The sequence below is a fragment of the Morone saxatilis genome, unplaced genomic scaffold (genome assembly GCF_004916995.1).
Source record: "Morone saxatilis isolate NCDOM2014 unplaced genomic scaffold, NCSU_SB_2.0 Contig22, whole genome shotgun sequence".
Classification (NCBI taxonomy): Eukaryota; Metazoa; Chordata; class Actinopteri; family Moronidae; genus Morone; species Morone saxatilis.
The window spans coordinates 15,603,270-15,625,373 of NW_023339785.1; the positions used below are offsets into that span (position 1 = coordinate 15,603,270).

At 42.6% G+C, this 22,104-nt stretch overlaps 2 protein-coding genes across 2 annotated transcripts in view; both read right to left on the bottom strand.

Moving 5' to 3' along the window:
* The window catches only part of cd74a (CD74 molecule, major histocompatibility complex, class II invariant chain a), a 5,904-nt gene extending 5,449 nt beyond the window's left edge, over positions 1 to 455 (bottom strand). The window contains exon 1 of the mRNA XM_035669956.1: positions 236 to 455. Within this exon, the coding sequence (XP_035525849.1) occupies positions 236 to 324 (89 nt within the window). The 5' untranslated portion in view covers positions 325 to 455. The remainder of the gene's footprint in view (positions 1 to 235) is intronic.
* A 1,001-nt stretch (positions 456 to 1,456) lies between these two features.
* ndst1a (N-deacetylase/N-sulfotransferase (heparan glucosaminyl) 1a) lies at positions 1,457 to 18,463 on the bottom strand. Its single transcript, XM_035669955.1, has 15 exons — positions 18,377 to 18,463; positions 14,416 to 15,438; positions 12,435 to 12,917; positions 11,609 to 11,696; positions 11,055 to 11,209; positions 9,919 to 10,104; positions 8,627 to 8,755; positions 7,208 to 7,390; positions 6,627 to 6,723; positions 6,179 to 6,302; positions 5,204 to 5,378; positions 4,841 to 5,011; positions 4,296 to 4,405; positions 3,671 to 3,773; positions 1,457 to 3,542 (listed from the first exon to the last, which is right to left on the bottom strand). Exons 2-15 carry the CDS (start codon positions 14,959 to 14,961, stop codon positions 3,423 to 3,425), a joined length of 2,670 nt encoding a protein of 889 aa, XP_035525848.1. The 5' UTR covers positions 14,962 to 15,438; positions 18,377 to 18,463; the 3' UTR covers positions 1,457 to 3,422.
* Positions 18,464 to 22,104: the final 3,641 nt, after the last annotated feature.

Here is a 22,104-nt window from a genome sequence, read left to right on the forward strand (position 1 = left end):
TCCCATTTAGGAATAACAGAATATATAAACACAATTCAAACAAATGCATAATGTCAATAAGTGCACTAAATAACTTGAACTGTGATACATAAACATTTTAAGTTTTAAGTGTTTGAGTAAAACCAAGCTGTACATAGAGGAGCAAGTACTTTATCAGCAAACATAAGCTCATCAGCTCCTAGTGAGCAAACAGCTGCTGTTATGAGTATACATTTATAAAGTAAGCTCCTCTCACCCTCTTGGTCTTCCAGAGAGAACAAGGGCTTCATCGCTGCCTGCCAGACTCCCTGTGGCCAGGGGTGCATCTTCTGGAGAGTGGGCCATCTGTTCGAGAAGTTTCTCTCAGCCGCTTCAAAGCAACAAAATACACTGAGCACAGCTGTTCAAGGAGATAAATGGTCAAATAAGGAAGGACAACCAGACAGGTTCCCGAGAAAGGTGAAGGGATGTGGAAAGTCCCCCCCGTCTTAAAAGCGCTGGGGAGGTGGCTCAGTGCCGCTGTGAGAGCGTGCGAGCTGTGATTGGTCAGATTATCATCATCACTTGTTGATAGAGGCAGACAATAGTGAAGGAGCATGGTGAATTTAAGACCTGCACTTGTTTATTATATGGTATTTTCTATTGTTTATGCTTACTCTAACTAAGCTAGCATGGTGTATTCGGTTAAAGTAGGTTTAATACTACTAATAGGTGTTTTTAAAATACTACTGTACATGTATTATTACTTAGAGAAGTAGTATTACTTGAGAATATTTTAAGCTTTATTTGTATGTATATATAGGCTATATATACATAGTTTATGTTTTCCTATTAGTGCTTTACACTAAGTGCTTTACAGGGAAAAGAAAGAAGCAATCAATAAAGGCAAAAAGTAAACAAAAGTACTATACCTCTAATACCAACAATAATAGAGCACTAATACATTTAACAATAATAAAATGCTCTTATTCTGAAATATTAGTCAGTAGAAACCATGAAAATGTATTTATTTTATTTTTACGTGTAGCAGTTCATCTTATATTAAATTGCTGGCCTCTGTTTACTTCCTGTAGCAATAGGCGAAGACATTTTCTTTGGTACATTTTTGGTGTTTTCCCAACAAGGAATTAAAACTAAGGTAACATGAGCCACATGTTAATCTACCTTGGACTGGGTGAAACATCAGAAGGACAAACAACAACAAAAGTCTTATTTTGTTGCTGAATAGGTTTATGCTTCATGTGATTATTAGAGATATTCAGGTTGCTTTCTTCTCGAAAGTACCTCACTATGAAGTGAAACCAAAAGACAAACCAATGTGGTTTCTGGTCGTATTCAAGCCAGACAGTCCAAGTTCCCAGAAATCTCTGCACAAAAGCACTTGCCATCTTCCTGCTTTGTGACGCACAATTAAATAAAAATTGATTTGTTCTGTTAATAGATATAAGTAGGAGAAAGGAGGGAAAAAAGATCCAACTACTGAAAAATACAGTGGTGTTTTATTTGCAAATTAAAAAGCACCGACAATATTAGTTACACTGTAAAAATTATTGACAACAATTACAAATCTTTATCATACAGTCCAGGAGATTAGTACCATCATTGCTGTTATGTGTTATCACTTAATACTTTATATGGAGAGACTCAGTACCTGTGTACAATAGTTGGCAGTGAGAGGACATGAGAGGAAACAATCTTAGCGACACATTTCCGCACAATGAAATAATCCAAACTCCCCTCAGTACAGCACTGACATTTCACACTATGGGAATGGGCTGATGGAGAGTGTAAACCCAATTCACACATTCAATAATTTAGGTCTACCGAGGGTTTTTTCGATTATGTACATTACAAAGTCTGGAAATAAAAGGACCGACATGTGCATTGTTATTACATCAGAACATTGTACAAAACTATTGCAATAAGAGCAGCTTTTTGTTATCTATGCTTGACATCTAGTTGCAGTGGTAACACCTTGACCGACAACCAAATGTCCGTATGGTCTCACTGGGCATACTGTTGGTTTTCCTGGCAACTTTAAACGTTTTTCCCAGAGACAGCTTATCCCCCCCGCCCACCTCCCCTGCCCAAACTTAAACTCGCCTATTAAATGAAATGACACAAAATATAAGACAAAATATACAGTTTTGAAAAAAACAACAAACGATGCTGAAAACAGATTTGAAATGCACAATCTTGTTCTGTACACTATCTGAATCTCTCGGACCAGAGTGTTTAATTAAACATACAGTAGCTAGCTTATGATCTTCTTCACAGATTGTAGCAGGATCCATTTTGTTAGTGTGCTTTCCAGTAACCTGTTCTGTTCAGAATCGATGTTCACTTGAGTGCCTTAAATATTGTGCTTTCAACATCTATCCTACTGTTCCTGCTTTAGCCAATTTAACAGTCATGGAACTGACTACAGAGGAGGCTGAGCAGAACAGTTAAACAAACCAGTCTACTGTACATCTGGCCTATACGAGAAAAACTGAGCTAAGATGTTTAGTTTTGGTACATTCTACAATAATGCATTGCCATCAGCATTATAGAAACGTTAAAACAAAATCCAAGTAAAGAAAACAAAACATAAATCTTTAAAAAAAAAAAAAGAAAAAAAAAAGAACCCTCAAAAGTCCATGTGGTAATATTTTAATGAAGATTCTGTCCTGGCACTTGTAAATGCAATAACTAGATTCTACCAAGGCCTATCAAATGAGGCTACAACATGCAGCCTGAGTCAAGACTCCAGATGTCCCATTCTCCTCTCATACAAACACTTCACTTATGTCAAAGGCATTTAAAACCAATGTCTCTCTGTCAATCAGGCTGTCGTTCATTTAGTCAATGTTATGTTGCCTGGTTAAATCTGCTCCACAACTTCATAGATAGGAGACACAGGTGATGTTGTGTTCATCTCCTCCACCTCTTTCCCAGAGCTAAAACTGTCAAGACTGCTAAAACGCCAGACTTTTTTTTTCCTTCCTTTTGATTTTTCAAGATGAAGTTCATGCGAAGAAGGGAAGGTTTGATTAAGGAGAGCAGGGGTGTGATTATCAAGTCACTGAAGGTCGCTCCTGTGCATTACTGCGCCTTTCCTTCTTCTTCAGGCATCAGTGGAGGCCATCATTAGGGCTTCCACGGTCCTGGTTTTCGTCCTGCAGGGGAGTAACGCCATCTCGAAAGGGAGAGAGGGGAGAGCGACCAGCTGCTGAAAGCAACTGTGCTCTCTTCTTGCTCATCACCCACTGTTGTCCTGTTGATTTGGGAAGATCGCGGTTAAGTTTTGAGTTCTAGTTGGGCATCCCAAGCTCATATCTCCATATATGTCTCTTTCAAAACTATTTGGGATCTTCAACATTTCAGGCCACTCGGCCAGTGTCCCCCAGCAGGGTCGAGCTGTGGTTCAGTGTGTGGAGCTGTGGGCTCCTCCTGTGGTGCTGCTACCTGGTGTGGACCAGCTCTTCTCTGAGCCAGCTGGGCAGTGGCTGACCCATCCTGTAGAGCAGCTTGGACAGCTCAATGTTGTGATCCCTATAGTATTCCCTGAGGAAACCCTGGGACTGAAGGAGGGAAAAAAAGAGGCAAGATGAAATCACATGTACAAGAATATGCTAAAAAATTGTGAAAATGAAACAATGTATAGGTAAAATGTATTTCTTATAGCAAAATTCTTGGAAATATATCATACCTCAGGGTCCATGTCAGGGTACCTGCGCCCTTTACTCTTTCCCAAACACTTGGTTTTCCCTCCCTCCAACAGCTGACACCAGAAGCCTTTTTTAGGGTCGAATCTGAACATAATAATAACATAAAAGAATGTTATCAATCACACATCTCTGAAAAGTTACATCTTAAAAAAAAAAATTTAATTAATGTATTTTGGCCATTTTATGTCTTTATAAGATGCCAGACAAACAAGGGAGAGAAAGATGTAAGAAAAGGCTGCAGGCAGACTAGAACCAGGGATCTGCGATTCATAGTCTGCTTTTTCACCCTAAAGTCTAAAAAGAACAAAGCCTTGCAATGGATTGTTAATTTCTACACAAAAACAAGAGCAGAATCTGATTTCTGCCAAATGAATAAAATTAAGTCCTACGCATCTTCCTTGTATTGTTTGCTGAACACCTGAAACTTGTTTCAGAACTGGTTTTGTTGCATACAAATGTGGTGTACAGTGACTGCTCTCTGCCAGCTTCAAACAACTGATGTAATCTGTGGACTCTAAAGCTATGTAGCAGTCTGTGAATTCATTCAAGCTCGGCAGTTAAAAAATATTATACAGTGAGTGACTTAAAATGAAGGATGGTACTCACGCTAGGATCTTGTGGTAGTTGATGATGTTGGCCAGGCCCAAATACTTCTGGATTTTGTCCATGATTGAAGCAGGCTCAGTCTTAAGCATCTGTCCATCCAATACTAACAACTGGGTGAGACACACAAACAGTAACAAATGTCACGTCGTCATCACAAAAAATCAAAAAATTCAATGTGTTAAATTGTTGCTGATTCAAAAATACTCATTTTCTTTTTATTATTACCACAATGAAGTCTAAATCAAATGACCTGCTGCTGGATGTTTGTTTTTTTAACAGAGATGAAGAAATGCTGACTGCACTGACTGCAGTTCAGTTGACTCATGGTCAGCTGCATTTAAACAGTGCTGTACGGTCTGTGCAAAAGAGTAAACAAACCCCCTTAACCTCAAACCGTGCTGGAAAACAATACATGCCTGCCAGCTATAAAGCTTGATTTACATCCCGACTTGAGCTAACTTGGCTGGTCTGAAACACTTAACATTGGTATTCGTCCACTTATTGTATACTGCCCACCATTATGTGCATGAATACACCCACGGTACCTGGCTGGAGTGATAGTAGTTGAGCCAGCGCTCCAAGTGGATGGCGTACCAGCCTGGCACCAGACAGCGATTCTGGAGGACCCGTAGTTTGACTGGAGCGTCGTGGCCTGCAGTGATGACGTTATGGAAGGAGTATTTCAATGCCACTGGGTCATCATGGGCTCTTTGGTGCTGTGGGCAGACAAGAGAAGTGAGGAGGAAACGTCTAAAATAACTTCCTAATTATATTACAGTGACTTTTATTTAAAGGAGCCTGTACAGAGATGAATAAAGCACTGGGTGGTGTGAAATCCCACAAACGTTACAGTTAACAAAGTTAACATTATTAGATGTTTCTCTGCTTTAGGGTTGCCTGTGACTGACCTGGTACCAAGAGTAAGCTCTGTCCGCTGGGTTGATGAGGATGGTGATGATCTTGGCTTTGGGCAGGAGAGCTGCAGCCCTCTGAGCAGCCACCTCAGAGTCAAAGTAGTTGGCACTCTTTTCAAAGTAGTAGTCTGAACTGGTGTTGGAGGGCAAAGGGAAGTACTCCATATACCTAACACACAAACACAGCGAACACAAATATACAATGTGTTACAAGCAGCCATAGTTGATCTGGTCCAATTTGCTCTCCGCAGATAAGGAGAATTTCTCTGTGTGCTGTGTGGGTGATTGGCCATGTGCAACAGCGTGTTAAAAAAAAACATCTAGCAACACTGCACAATGTTAATATTTGTGCAGCCCACTCACATACATTTCCTGCCAAGTCAATTTAGTGTTGGACTCTTTATGCTGTGATGCATGAAGCTTCTCATTGATGCAGGTTTTTAAATCAATTAAACTAATTTCTAACCAAATATGTGTATACTGTGTTAATGGTCTTGTTCTTAGGAAATTTATTAATGAGTTGATTTCTTGTTGTTGTCTTGACATCATTTGCATTTTGATTCTTAATTTAATTTGCATTAAATAAAAACACCCCTGCCATCTCGGGGTTTGCAATTTAATGGGAAATGTTTTTTAACTGTTATTTCATGTTTTTGTAACTTTAAATGCTTTGCACAATATTTCTCCTGAAATTCTAATTCCAAATGCTGACAATACTGTCACCAGCAATGCCTTAGGTTATGTACTAGATTGAAGAGTTAGTGAAGAAGATTGACTCACCAAATTTAACGTAAAAAACAACAAGTAAAAACTCAAACCAAAGGAAACATTACCCATAAAATCATGCAAATAAACCCAGTAATTATATAACAGGGATATTTCTGAATGTATGGCTGGTTAAATGTGGTTGGTAGCCAACTGCTGCGCAGCACTGTTATGTTACTGAGGTTTATCTGTGAGGTTTCTTACCAGTCAATGCCTCTGTGGTAGTTGTGCCCATTGAAGAACTGGATCTCCTCAAAGGTCTCTTTGCTGGGGTAGTTACTGGTTAGGTCAGGGTGCATGCCAAGAAAAAGGTAGAGCGCAGTCGTCCCTGAGAGGGAAAAGAAAGAACAGTATTGACAAGAAGGAAAAGATAAGGCGGAAGAAAATAACTTTTGAACGAGGTTTGAGGGAGTGTGTTTCCCATTATAGGTACAGTGAAGATGAACAATGTAAAAAGGGAACTACAGGTAACTGTGGCACCTTAAAAATAAATCACAATCTACTACTACTATCTCTGATTTTCAAAGAAATAAGCACAACCTCATTCATTCCACTCAAAACATGACACATCTGCTTTGAACTGAGTGACAAACTTCAGATTAAATCATTTCCAAATTCCTCCTGTAGGGGGTGTTGAAGTACTGCGTCTCACCTGTCTTCTGAGGCCCGATGACAAGCAGTTTGGGGAAGCGGTCACATGTTTTCTCTTTGGACCAGATGTCCTTGTGCCTTTTGTCCTCGCAAGGATCCTGTAGCCACAAAAAGATAAACAGTCCTTTGTTTTAAGCATGGTTGCAACAGAATTCTAACAAATATGTAAATGAAAAAAAATAAAAAGAGAAAGCAAGTTAACCTTTGTTTACTAAAATGTTTGTCAGGCACTGGAGTTAACAAAGGAAATACATTTAATAAAATATGACTGCATGGGTTATGACATTGCTCTCCATCCACCGATAAAACAATGACTCATTACTGAAGTCATACACAAGCAGCTGCGTCTGTATGTGGTATGTACTGCAAAGGATCCAAGCTATTACTGTATAATATCGTATTTTAAAGGGATACGAGGTGTTTGGGGTACCGCTATATTGTGTTGTTATTGCAGCATTACATTACTGGAATATAAGCTGTCAAAAAAATTACTACTGAATGCAAATTTTGGCTTTACTGCCAAACAAATAAAAATGTAACAAATACATGAATAAAAAAACATCATCAATATTTTATTCTTACCTGCCAGAGTGGATCTCTCTCAGAGGGGAACAGGCTGAAGTATTTCTGAGCCAGCTGGACAGGAGGCAGGGTCTGCACCTTCAGGTTGGTCCACGTCTGGACGAACATCATCAGGCTTTTAAATGTGTAGAGGCCGAGGCGATCATTCCCATAGTTGGACAGATGGGTCATGAAGATACTAATCTGTGAATGGGAAGGCAACGGGCAACAGGCAGAGTTAGATTTATTAAAAGGGGATGGAGGTTAACTCAATATGGTTTAACTTGGGGATGGGTTGTATAAACTGTAAATGGCACACTATTAGAAATATGCACCATGATATGAATTTAGCTGGAGCTGAAACAATTAGTGTATGAATTGATTTGTCAACAAAATGAAAATGCCAAACATTTGATTGTTCTGGCTTCTAAAATCTGATAATTGCCTTTGCATTTTATAAATAATTGAAATTATAAATAATTTTATAATTTCTCCTGTCCGTTACATTGAAAGACTGTCACCCTCATGACACTCTTTCAATGTAAGCAATGGAGGACAAAGTCCACAGTCCTCATTCTTTGGAAAAATACATTCCTAAGTTCATCTAAATTCAATATGAAGCGTCAACAGGCTGAGTCAAATCAAGCTTGAGTCAGATAGCTTTTTTTTTATATTTAGTCAAAATTTCCCTTTGGACGGTCTTTTCTTGCCGAGCCATGGTCAGGGCACAATAACACAGAGATGACACTGATTTTGTAGTAAAAAGACAGTAACTTTAGAACATACCCACTTGATTTGTCTAACCCAGACTGCTGAAGCCTCATGTTAGTATCAGATAAACTTCGGAATAGAAGTTTTTACAGAAAACAAGGACTATGGATTTTTTACACTGTCGCTTTGGGAATAAATATCTTAAGGGCCATAATGAACAGTAGGCGTGATTACAACTAGCAAAACTTGTTGCAATGTTCATATTAACGCCTGGCTATTATAAGACTTGAATAATTGTGCACCCATTCTTTAACTGAGGCAGGGTCACTGTTAGGGCACTTAAAACAACTGACAGCAATTGAATACTTTCCTTTCAGACTTCAACATTTGTTCTTTAAGAAAAAGTGAAATGGATACATAAATGGAGAGAGCAAACAATGATGACATTGCTTGAACAAATGTTGCTTATTCCACAGTTTGGACATGGCTTGGTTTTAAAAAGTCAGACACTGAATCTGAGAAATTTTCAACATTTCAGCATTTCGGCTCCAATAAAAGAAGCTCTCACAGTAGTGTAAAAAGAGAAAGCACGACACCGACATCACTGCGTGAGTCACTGACTAGTCATTGTCCTGTCCCTCGTTGATATTTCAATTTATACCACCAGTTAAATGGGTTTCCAAGTGTGCAAGACCAAAGCTGTGCTGTGTGGATGTGTATTTGACTCACAGGGTTCAGTAGAACAGTGAGGAAGAGCTCTCCTCCATTGATGAGCTTGTCCAGTTCATTTGGACTGCCTGGGTAGTCTTTATAGAAGATGGTGTGTGTGAAAAGACCACACGTCTGCCTGGGCAGCACCTGGGAAACAAAAAAAAAAAAGAAACACAGTTTCACCAAACCAAAGTCACCAAACCAAAAGGGCAAAAACAAGGTGGGGGGGGGGAATACACACATACACAACAAAAAGAAGAAGAAATGCATTCACACAAACACACACACCATCAGCCCTCCACTGAGAGCGGAGCTGTCAGTACTCCAGGCAGTTACCCCACACATTGTTTGCTTTCAATAACATTCATATTATGCAGCTCATCTAGCCAAAGCAAACCTCTTATTCACACTGAGTCTATATGGAAATTCATGGAAATGCATTTACAGTTTGGAGTGTCTGGGGAACTGAATATCAATCATCAGTAAGCAGTGGAGACTGTCCATTCAGACTGCACTATCTCAAGGACGGAAATATAGCTCTGAGACCACACAGGCCGAGTGAATGCCAACACTACAAAGGAACTGGACTGAGGCTGCACTGTTTTCTATCAGTGGTGAAGGTCAACCTGGGAAAGAAACAGATAAGATTTTTTCCTTCTTTTGACCTTCTTGAATGTAATCTTTTCAACTTTAATTCTGCTCTCATAACTATATTATTCAGCACTGGCTAGCGCTGTGGAGCTGAATAAAGTGCAGTTTTTCTGGGTGTTGACAATTCAGTGATTGGTTATGTGCAGGCATTTGCTATGCTGTTGCCAGAGATGTCGGTCTTCATTATGGTGCTGAGGCCTGCTAGGCAGCACTACTCAGACAGGTGTCTAATGCAAGACTGGTTCACTTGACTATGTTATCATCTCCCACTCTGTAGAGGACTACAACAGCCCAGAAACCATAATTAAATGACTGCCTTTCTCAGGACGTCCGTTGCCTCTATGGATTCCGATCAGCATGTTTGGGGACAAAACTTAAGAAAAATAGAGGCAGATAGGAAAGGAGGATGATGGAAAAATCCAGGATGGAGAGATACTGTTGGCCATGATAGAAGAATAAATATAAAAGAACTGGAGGTGGTGTAGATGGAGCGATAATTAATGAATGAAGGACAGCATATGTAAATGGTGAAAGAGAACCCTGAGAGGGATTATTGGCTGAAAGGCTAGTGGATGCTGAGAAGCTGAGTGGAGGGAAAGCAATGGGCCAGAGGTAACAAGATAATGAGGCCTTATGGTGTGTATGAGAAGTGGTCTTACACTAATGCCGCTGTGGATGAAACCTCGCCGGAAGCGGGCAGGCTTCAGGTGTGGGTATTCCTCTGTGCTGGTCACCTTGATGCCCCAGACCTTCTTCCAGGCGTCGTACAGCTGCATGTGGACAGGGTAAACGCCAGAGTGGTGGGGGGCCACCGCATAGCCCATGTTGGTGGGGATCCCATGTTCCTAGAGGATGAAAGTTCGAGAGAGAGAGAGTTAGGAGGAAAGATGAAAATAGAATGAAAAGAAGGCAAGGTTCACAAACACCCATCAAGTTCCATACTAAAGTTACAATATAAGCCTTGCAATTAATGAAATCCAACCCCATTTTTTATACCATTTATGTTAGCATATTTCTGTCTTAGTTATCTCTACATAGTAGGTAGTGGCAGGGTCCACCATTCCTCCAATGGATTCAGATTGCCTCATTGCCCAAGGGATTCACAGTAGAACGACGCAATTTTGGCACTGTTTACCGTTCGCTCTCTTACAGCTGTATCAGATCCGTATTAAGTTGCTGCTAACGCAAACAGAGCATCCTCCTGCTGCTGCTTTACATTAAATGTGTGCAACAGGTGAAACACTGTGTGGATTTTATTGTGAAGCAGCCGCAGGAAACTCGTGTTAGTCGTTGCAATTAGAGTCAAATTCGAGTCAGAAATGTGTCAACAAATTCAGACCATCATATTTCTGTCAACGGATCATTTTTAATAGCCACAGTGAGCTGTTAGATTAGGAGCTGCAGGCGACACCTCCAACTCGAGCAAGATAGCCAACTCCACGGTGTCCACCTGCTGAGTGGAAAACATCACGAAAGCTGATCACAGTTCATTATTTCTGACTGACTTCTTAATTATGACAACATACATTTGTTTGGCTGCACTGTAAACAGATACACCAGACGCTCTTCTGTTGTATTCCTGAAAAAGTAGCTGTTCAAGTAGTGTTTACAGTAGCATGAAACCACACTTACATCAACCAGGACTGAAATCTTACAGATTATAACTTATTTAGCATAGCATAAACATATTTCCTAGGACTGCCTATTTGAACAAGGAAGATGGGATAAACAAGGGCAGCTCTGATCACAGTGCTCACACAAAGCTGTGATCTGACCTTCGCCCCATGTGACTCACCATGGCAAATTTCTTGTTGAGCAACATCTGCTCGGCTAGCACGGACTGGTTGTGGAATAGATGGGGCTGCATGTGGCTCCACATGTGAGGGAACCACCAGAACTCCTTCACATAGGAAAGCAGCAGGTCGTCTCCCAGGTCCTCTTCATCGGATCCTGACATGACAGAGAAGGGGAGGCAGTCGGACAGGAAAGGAGAGAGGAGACGAAGGGAGACGAAGAGGTTAACAGAAAAACGATGGGTGATGGGCGAAGAGGAAATTGAGGAGATAAAAATGGACAGAGACAAAGAAGAGGCAAAGGTGAAATGGGGTCAGTGATAAGAAAGGAGGAAATGAAAGTCAGAGAGAAAAAGTTTAAACATTAGAGTAAAGCATGTGGGAGATAAACAGGAGAAGAAATAAAGCCAGGGCAAGAACGAGAAGAAGAGGGGTAGAAAAATTAAAATAACGTGAATCAAAACTTTACAATCTTAAAAAGTGTTATCTCCATGCATGCCCATATCTGTACTCGAGTTCACAGTAGCAAAGGTTGTCTTCAGAGGCTGCTTCTTACCAGCGTGAAAGAATTTCCCTGAGAAGCCCAGATTGAAGGTGAAGTTGGGCACATGAGTGCGCAGCTCCCTTTGTGTCTCCAGCAGGGCCTTAAACAGTGGGAGGAAAGGAGAATGAGTCAATACACATTGTGCTCACACTGGTGCACGAGCGCATTAATGAGGAAGCGTGAACACCCAGGCGCACGCATGCCCACATACATATTTTATTCTGCAAGTTTCTATCGGTAAACATCCAAAATCCACTCCCAGTTGCATCACTCCTCTCCTTCATTCTGTTTGATATTTTTCTCTCCTCTGATTCGGGTGTTTGTTTCATTTGATCTCCATGCTGGATGAGACTCCCAGCACACACCCTCTCTCACTCTCTCAGATTTCTCCAACTTGTCAGAGTGCGAGTCGTTCCTAAAAGCTTGCTGTTGCGCTGCCAGTGTGGCGGCCTTGATGCTTCTTCCATAATGTTTTCTTATACCCTCTGCCTCCACATGTGAGGGGGGTCTGTTCTGCTCTGAGGGGACGCAAGCAAGGAGCTTTTCAACATTCTTTGTACGTCTCTGGGCCCCTGAAATATTCATTGCTGTGGAGCTTCTGTGACAGTGTGAGCAGTGGGGCCTGTCAGCTTTGAGCGGCCTACTGGGACAAACGCATTCAAGAGGAGAAGAGGAGCAAGAAGAAGGGGTTTCTGTATGACTGGCAGAGGGGTAGCACATGCTACGTGTAAAGCAATTTTTACATTTTGGCAAAGGGCTGTTGATGAATACATAAGTGGGTTCGGTTTCTATTCTGACAAAGTTTTTCCACTCTGAAACAAATGCAAAAAAACCTCACCTTTACATCGGGCACCTTCATGCGAGTGCCCTCTTTGCCCACAAAGATGTCATCTATATCCACCAGGATATAGCGTTCCAAGGACAACGAGAGCCTCTTTCCCGTCAGAAAGGCCACAGCGTCCACAAACACCAGCTTGTGCAGCCAGAACACCAAGTTGTTGCCAAACAGGACCCTCTGGATACCATCATGGAGCCCCAGGTCCTGCACCACTGACGGGAGCAGAGCGGCGTTCTGCCCCATCGATGCAATGCTCTCCGCCGACTGGGTCTTGGCCAGCAACACGGGCTCGTATGTTGAGTGGTTGGACTGGAAAACGGTCCAGTCATCCCCTGGGAGAGGACCTGGCAGCGGCTGCCCGGATCGAGTGATAAAGAGCAGGGGGGACTTGGGGTTGACTGTGCAGTCCTTCAGACCCAAGTTGGAGTGAAGAAAGAGGGGGAAGCCTTTCAGCTGTGCACTGAGCAGACTGTTTTCATTGGCCTGATCAACAGAGAGAAAGAGAGAGAGTCAGAGAAATCACACAGATTCATCATACACCACAGTGATGAAGACAGAAATGTATTGGATATAATTCCCCAATTTCTCCAATCATGTGTGAAATAAGGAATGTCAGGCCTACTCAAACGTGAAGGCATGAGGCAGCTTCTACCTGCTATGCTCAATCTGCTATGCTCTGAGATTGCAGTCAAAATGAAATAACCTCCTGCTGTGTCCTCTAAGATTCAAAGACTGAGGGTTCAGTGATTATTCATTGAAATTTCCCCTCCTACATTTGTCATTCTCCAATTCTCTCACATCTCTACTGCCACAGATTCATAAGTCCCACTTTCTCCTGCACATTTAGTTAAGCCTTACTAAAAATTGTACCACTGTGTGTGTGTGTGTGTGTGTGTGTGTGTGTGTGTGTGGATACAGAAAGTTAACAAGTTAACGCTGACATGCACTGTGTGTCCTGCAAACTAGAGCTCCCACAAATACTGGATTTTTTGTTTAGGCAAATAACTGTATATGAGCATTAAGAAAAACATCAGCAGATATTCTTTCATTCTTGGGTTTTGTTGACACCAACTTTCTCTCCTGGTGGTTTTTAGGCCCCACAGACCCCATTAATGTAGGTAAAAGTATTAAAATAAAACAAAAACAAATACTTTACATAACATGAACAATAGGGTTCCTTTGAACATGGTATGTACTAAAGGCAACAATTCACAGTTGAAAATGTTCCTGCTAAGACGACCCGCTTAATAGTATCCTTAATTACCTCAAAAATAACTTGCACATTTTTGTACAGCAATTACTTGTTATCTATATCAACATACATGCCAATGCAGATGTATGCAAGAAGCTCAAATCTGGCATACCGATATTTGTTACTGCAAACAGTTTGGTTCAGAGCAGCAGTGTTGTGTGTCCTGGTCATTGGGATGCACACCCTCGCCCTACTTCCTCCTTTCCCAATAGGCAGTAAATCCCACCAGGCTTCCTTTCCTAACCTTCACCTACACCACCATCCATGCCTCCACATCTCCTTCTATATTCTTTCCATGGCTCAGAGATGGTGATTAAAACCATAAGACCTGAAAACAGGCCTTGGGCAAACAGGCTCAGCTAGGGATTACTGAGAGAGAGATGAGGAGTAGAGAGAGAGAGAGAGAGAGAGAGAGAGGAAGAAAGAGGTACAGAGTCTGAAGACTTTATAGAAACTAAAAACAAAGGAGAGAAAACTAGAAAAAATAAAGAACAGCCTGGGTAAGAAGAGTGAAGGAGAACAGATTGCAGAATAAAGAAAAACAAGAAATACACAGAACATAAGAGAAACAGTGCAGTGGGACTGAGTGATATTGAACCAGGCAGGTCTTTCCAACCCTGCGAATCCCATCTCCTTAGAGACGGCATAGCCAGATGGACAGGGCAGAAGGTGTGAGTGAGAGGAGGGAGAGGAGGGAGGGAGGCAGAGGGAGTGTGGTGTTGTCCTAACCTTGAAGAAGCCAATGATGCCCACTCCATATTCCACACAGTACTTGTCCAGCAGCTCTCGGTTCCAGGCGTCCAAGTTTACATACTTGAGAATGTTCTCATATATCACCAGTGTGAAACGCCCTCTCTCTTTGTCTGTCAATGTGGGCATGTCCCCTTTACCGGGGGAGATCTCAGTCCTGTACCTGAACCGGCCAGACTCCAAGATGGCCACAATCTCCTGACCCAGTTGAGAATACTGGCTTTCCACAAACACCAGAACCACAGGATCTGTCCTGGCCCCTCCGGGATCCCCCCCGGGGCCCCCTGAGACGCTTCGCAGAGGTAGTAGCCGGGACGGAGTGACCCTCGGGTCATCGGAGTCGGCGGACGCTCCGTCGGCCCCAGATACGCCCCCTCCCGACGGCTCCAGCTCCCGCTTGACGCCATAGAGGAAGTAGGCAGAGATGAAGACGCTGACGGTGCAGAAGAGAAAGAGGAGGAGGAGGGAGGTCTGCAGGGGGAGGAGACGGACCAGCCGACGGACTCGTGTCACACATCCCAGCATCGTCTCGCACCACGCCGCTCCGCCCCACCGGTCCAGCAACACGCCTTGGGGACGGTCTCTCTCCGGGTGGATAGGAAATGGCGAGCAGGGATTATTCACCACAAAGTCAGTCTTGTTATGGAGCTAAATACGAACAGTGTTAAGATAGCAGCTGCAGCAGCTACTGGAGAAAGAAACGAGACGGTCTCACGTTGGCTCTCCCTCATATTGCAGCGCTGCTTATGTCACCATGGCAGAGAAATAGGGGGCCTTGGACTGCTGGTACACACTTGTGCCTCAGAGGGAGGGCTGGCAGGCCGAGTCACTGGTGGAGAAAGATGATGGAAGAGTCCATCACCTGTCCATCATGTGAACCTGCCAACCATGTCCCAGATAGTTTTCCCTCCACTCTTTTGATTGGAGAATGATCTCTTGAGGAAAGTAAGGTCACGCAGGTCATCTCAGCAGCACCATTCCCTTAGGATCAAATCTCCTGACCTAGAAAAACAGCGAGAGAGAAGGAAATAATGTTAAAATCTGGGAGCGCCGCATCAGCTCCTATAGAACAAACATATTCTTTTGTTGTGTGGGTTTAGTGGTGTGTGGGAGATGTGTGTATACTGCCAGTGCCAGCACTCAAAAAGTTCACTCCAAAGTAGTCCTTGCATTCACCTACACAAAGTTAGAGCTGCCAATTCCCCCCTACACTCTCTCTCTCTCTCTCACACACACACACACACACACATAACCCCTGTGTGCGCAAACACAACACACAAACAAACAAAAAATCCCTCGCTCACGCAGCTTCCACACAATCAATAGTTAGAATGTGAGTGACAACAAAGTCTTGAAGCGAGCCAATCCACAATTCAGTTCAGGTGGACTGTGTGACTGCATACGAGTGAAGCCATCACCCGAGGGGACAGTCGCCTTCTATTTCCCTCAAATTCTGAACAGTTTCGAGACCAAAAATGGGAAAAGGGAAAAAAGCAAGCTGATGGAAGGGAAGCGATCCAAGAGCAGAGGAGTGGATGACAGTGACAGACAGAGCTGGCAACAGCAGGATGCTTTACTCCGGGAGAAAAACCCCTTATCAAACTCAATATACATCCCCATACCCTCTACATACCTATCATAATATGCCGGTTCTTTAGTCGAGCTCCATCAAGCCAAGTGTGAAAAGTACAAGATTCGGCATGAGAATGGTGTGAGCTAGTCACTTACAAAAAACATCACTTCTCCATTTAGAGGCCTGGTGGAAAAATGAGACAGGGCATCATTACCTTTGCATGGAAATGTTCTGTCCATTAAGCTGGAGAGCTATCGAAGTGCACACACCCCCCCCCCCCTTTATAAAACCCTAGATACCCATTAGAGTGGAGTCACAACCCGAAGACATAAAACAGTGACCACCAAAACCCATCAAGACTCATCAGACACAAATCAGACATAAAATGGCCATCAAAGGGTTTATCAGTAACACCATAAACCAAGGTTTAATTAAAGGTGAGTAACATTAAAAATACAAAAGTGGCCATACTATGCTGAGCACAACGAGTCCTGTGGGTTATAACCATCAATCTGATAGCATTACAATCAATAAATGATTGATTTTTCACAGTCTGATAGGAGATAAACTTTGGATCATTCCATACATTATATTCATTATTTCTAACAGAACTTTATAAAGATAATCGTTGGATAATTGACGTTATCTACGTTATATACACGTAGTATTATATGGGGGAAATCAAGCCCATATACTGTCCCTTTAATGCAATCAAGGTCAGCACTCTGGCGAGTAGCTCTGCCCCCTCGAGCCTTCCAGCTAAGCTTAACAGGATGCCTTAAATCTCCCTGCGAGTGCGGTGGAAGAGATCACACTTCTTTTTCTCTGAGTTCTGTCCAAATTTCCTCTTCACAGGGAGGCAGAGTCTAATGTAAAGAGAGGCCGTGAAAAAACAGTGGGCGTTCAGAGAATGTATCGCAGCGGAGCAGACAAAAAACAACAGCCTTGGTCCCTTGAAGATCCCCCCGGTACCTTGTTTGTTCGTTTCTGCAGCAGCCAGAGTTCGTGCCACGGCATATCAAAGTATGATTAGCCACAGGAAGTGACTGCTGCTGGAAACAGTGAGGCAGAAAAGAAGACGGGAGATACAACTTTTAACACGACGCTCAGGACTAACGCTTCTTTTTGGTCTTTTGGGAAGAGCTCTTTGGTCAGGCTTACAAAATACAAACATATTTAAACTCGATCCGATGATGAGGTTTCATATCATACACTGACTTTCAGCAGAATCTAGTGCAACAACTACTGATTATTTGAATTACTGATTAGTTTTTTTTTTATTAATTTATTAGTTTAGCCTATACAATGTCTCCATTGTCATCCATCCAAAAACTCCATCACAAGTTTCCAAAAACCAAGATGATATCTTCAAACCGCTTTTTTCTTCAACCAATAATATTCTGTTCTTATTAAAAAGGTGCCCTGTGGATTTTTCTTGTAAACAAAGCTTGCGCTTCCATTCAGTGTTTCTCACAAAAAAATACAGTTTAACAAGCTTACGTGTAATTTTACAGGAAAATGACTTTACTAATATGCCAATAATGATTGCAAGCACATATCACCAAGCACGACTCTTTACAAAGAAAGAGGCCATCTTAAAGTAATTTTCTGTTAATGATTCATCAGAATGAAGATATGTTATCTTTGCCTGCAGGGAGACAATGAGCTCTAACATGACCCTACTGGCACTGTTGACGTGGCTTGGAAGCGGACTAAATTGTGACACAACGCAAACAGAGCAGGGGCAAAGAAAAACCTCACTTCTTGCCCAATTCGCAAGCAGAGATGGCCGCATCACAATATTGACCGCCTCCCAATGTTGACCTTCAGACTGAGATACAAGGAGCTACAACCAAAGGATGTAGGGAGAGGGAGAGAGAGGGTGATGGTTTTAAATAGATAAAAAGCTAAAGGCCCAGAGTGTGAAGCTACAGCTTTGAGATCAGGCTGGCTAAATAGAGAGTACAATACATTAGAGTATAATGGCGATGTGGATATAACACTGACTGAAGAGAGTAATGGCTAATGGATCTCAAATGTCTGCACAGCCAACTCACCTAATGTGTCTTATACTTTCTGTGCCATGTATACCTTAGGAGAAGCCAAGATACGACCGCAAACATCTCTGTCCTCTTTTCTTCAAAGTAACACATGCAAAAATGCAGAGGGGGAAGAAAAATCGAACATGAATATTTCATGTTTAGCAGAAGCTGATGAGAGGTATAGCCAGCAGACATATCGGCAAAGGTAAACAGCAGCCAAAAGGTGCATAGAAACCAGAGTTTCAGTCCGCTACAGAGAGTCAGTGCCTTAACTCATGCATAAAGGGAGAGGCGGATGGAGACTAATGCTTATCTGATAGCCAACCTTTTTCGTTCCCAACGATGGAAAGAGCTCGAACTGAACATGAGCTCTGTAACTGCACACGTGGCCTTAAAGGTTACCCTAAATGGAGGTGGCAGACAGACCAATAGAGAGGACAAAGAGCAGCAAAGGCAGAAGTAACACGAGTGGAAAAGGAGACAAGAGCAGAGGAAAGGACAACATGATCAACTACCAAACCATTGAGAAAAATAAATAAGTAGAAGTAAGAAATAAAATAATAATTTACGGGCCGGTAGTATCGATATATTAGTACTATATAGGTATATAGGGGAGAGAAATGCATGAGACATTCGCCCCTAAGGCGATCATCAATCTCAAGGCTTTGAAAACATCAATTAAGATAGTTCCCTCATTATTTTATAGCAGCTGAAAGATGGTGACAGAATGAAGTGGAGGCATAAACAATAGCAGGTGACGGCCGAGAGGACAGACTAATGCTTTTCCTCAGGGTGGGTGGTCACTCAAACCTGCTCCCTCTGCATCATGGGAAGCAGGCCAGAACCATACTGCTAGATTAATGAGAGACGATGAGGAACAGGGGGGGACGGACGGACGGAGCCTGGTCCTCAGCTGTAACAACTCTCTGGATAAACAACGCTAAGGTTGGCCATATGTAGCCTCACACGTCCCGTTCCCCCTCTCCCCTCCCTCCCCGACACTGCTGTTACACTTCTTTTGAGGTGTGAATGAGACTGAGTGTCCCAGGGCCCGCGAGCAGAGTCAGTACATTAACACTGTCATCCAGAGTCAGACTAGCTGTAGGTGATCCCTTCGACAAATAAACTTTTAAAAAGGAGAGCTGGATCCCCCTGAGCCCCTCAAGACCAAACAGTGTCCCCTTCCCTCCGCTTGTGGCCCCTCTCCCCAATCCATACCCTCGCCACTGACTGACAGAAATAAACGATGACCCTCTGTGTTCAATCACCACAGACCTTGGCAACCGCACGTCCTCCATGGAAACGCCGGACTTACGATGTGTTCAAAGGAATGGAAGCTGTGCAGAAGTAAATTGAGGGAGGGCAGTAATCCATACGACACTAATCAAAAGGCTACTGTTGTTGTCACTTTTTGGTCTTTGTGTCTGAGCTACTTTTGTACATGCAATTAATCCACGATCACAGTGGAAACGAACCCGAGAGACTCATTAGAAGATTCTACAATCCAAATGATCTCACGACAAAGCACACCTGTTTTGTTTGTATTGATCCCTGAACAAATATCACTGAGCTTTTGAGCAAACACTGTGGCCTTCCAAACACAAAAACAAGTTTGGGTCTGACCATCTGAAGCGTAGACCGAGGCATGGGTCAAGGTTAAATGGGTAAGAATGACGCCTATGTAATCCCTAATCTGTAATCCTGTTAATCTCGACACTGCAAACAGTACCAAATGTGCTTATGCCAGCTCTGTTACTGTGTGAGATGCCTTGAAGGGATTAAGAAACGAGACACAATAGAGTGACGGAGGCGAGGATTGAGCATTATGTTCAGAGAGAGGTCAAAATGCTATGTTATGGAGTAAAGATCCCGGTCTTGTTATAAGGTGTTTCATGTGTTATTCATTTAGGAGGATTTAACTTGAATCAACGGGTGACAAACTTAGAATCTACAGTTTTAGAGGTGTTGTGACTTCCGTCAACAGCTACCACTGTGTTGGAATTCTCCACCACAAGCAGCAAAAAAGCAGCAAGACGGAAAGCTAAAGCAAATTTCTGTATTTACATTCAGCCTCCTACCATTTTTTTTTTTTTTTTTGCCAGGGATTAAACTTCAAAAAGCAAGAATTTTCATATTTCTTTTTGAAGCACATCTAAAGCAACAAACAGGCACATGAGAAGAGCAAGGACTCGCCTTCATAAAGACGTTACATTTAACAGCCGCAGGTTTTTTTTTTTCCCCCTTTCCTTTAAACCAGCCTTGGCATTCATCAATATAGAATCAATCAATCTGAAATTTGAATTCCATTTTATGCATCCATTGTGGCTGCTGCGATTAAAGGCTTAGGCCGTGAAATAGCGTGGAGCACGGCGCAGAATTCTCACTCCGGCTTCCGCCTCCCACCCTTCAGCCAATCTGAATGCACAAGCAGGCAGCTTCATTTTAGCTGCAAACATTTACACCGACACTTTCCTCTCCCTCTGTCTCATCAATTCATTTCATGCCACTGCGTGAAGGACAGAGGACTCGGGAGGGAAATGTAGTTTTGCCTTCTAATTCTCCAGAAAGTGACTTTCAGACCATTTCCCCTACCAAACCATGCGGCGGAATTATCACATCATTTTTCAGCACCTCAATTTACTGTCCCCAAGACTGAGGCAATTTCACAGAAGAAAAATGCCTTTCCTCAATTCGCCAGTGCCCCTCCAATTACATCTCAAGGCCCTACTTGAAGACCTCAGTCCCAGCACTGTCGTAATTGAAATGATTGCAATGTTATTCGTTGACACAGTAATGGGAGAAAGAGGCAGAGACTCGTCTTCAAATCCAGACAAGGGAGTGCAATCTTTTTCTAAGAGCAATTATGAGCAGTATGGGAAGACAGCTAAAGTGTGTTCAATGACAATTAAAACAAATTGGGGCATTTCTGTACCACTACTGTACAGCATATCCAGCACCACACATAGCAAGGTCCCACCCTCAGACTTCCATTAGAAGGATCATGTCAGGTCCTATCAACACAGATATCATCCTCCATGAAGATAACCTGACAGGGCACAGGCATAATGGCATGATTATACATTCATATTATGTGGGGACGATTAGGACCAAGATGAATAAAAACACAGAGGGCAGAGAATTAAATATAAATGGCACTCTCCGAGTCTCTCTCATCTTAGAGTAGATTCCCAAACCTCCCGTCGTTTTTTAGATCTGGGATCTCAGGCAGGAGGGATCTAAGAGTAGCAGGAAGTGTAAAATGGATTACCACACAGTGCGAAAAGCAGTGTGGATGAGCTGTGGGAGCCATGGGAAAACTCTGGCGGGGTGGAGACGAAGCGGGGAAGGGTCATTTGGGAACGGTGGAGCCGAGATGTGAAATGGAGACTTTCCTCAATGGTATTACTCCCTTGGGTGGTGGGGCAGAGTGGTGAGAGTGGAATCAACACCTTCATCGATAGCCTCGATCACCTCCACGTAGCACATAAAAAAAACACCGTGCAGTTACGTACACACACGAGCCCCCCCCCACTCCCCCCATAACCACCATGAGCTCGCTACCACACTATATCTATTTATAGACACTCTGTGCCCCATTTACAGGCATGGGGACACTGAATCTGAACAATAAAATACAGTTGAGAACCATGGGAGACATCATTTGTATACTGCAGACCTTTATTAGCAGCTGAAAAAGAGCCAAGGACGGCACAGGGAAAAGAATACATACAGAAAATACTGCAGTAAACTAAAACTCCATTAATCCATTAAGATACAAAGCATTATCAATGGAAAACGACAACAGATCCAAACAGCCAAGGTGTCATGTCTGAATTAACTGCAATCTCATTCATGTGATTACGCGATGGACAGATTAATCAGATACATAATAGAGAGAATAGACCGATTAAGCCAATGAGGGAGAGAAATAATTGACCCCACTTTGGAGGCTCTGCATATGATTTCATCTTTGAGTGACATTGCAGACTTTTTAGCCAGCAGCCACAGGAGAGGAGATCCTACGGTGTGCGCCATTTAAATGCATAATAATTT

Excerpts from the sequence above, each read along its gene's own strand:
- ndst1a (XM_035669955.1), bottom strand. The coding sequence starts at position 14,961 with ATGCTGGGATGTGTGACACGAGTCCGTCGGCTGGTCCGTCTCCTCCCC. Across the intron at positions 8,756-9,918 it reads TCATCCACAGCGGCATTAGT|GTGCTGCCCAGGCAGACGTG; the intron begins GTAAGACCACTT and ends TTTGTTTCCCAG. Across the intron at positions 4,406-4,840 it reads ACTACTATCACTCCAGCCAG|TTGTTAGTATTGGATGGACA; the intron begins GTACCGTGGGTG and ends TGTCTCACCCAG.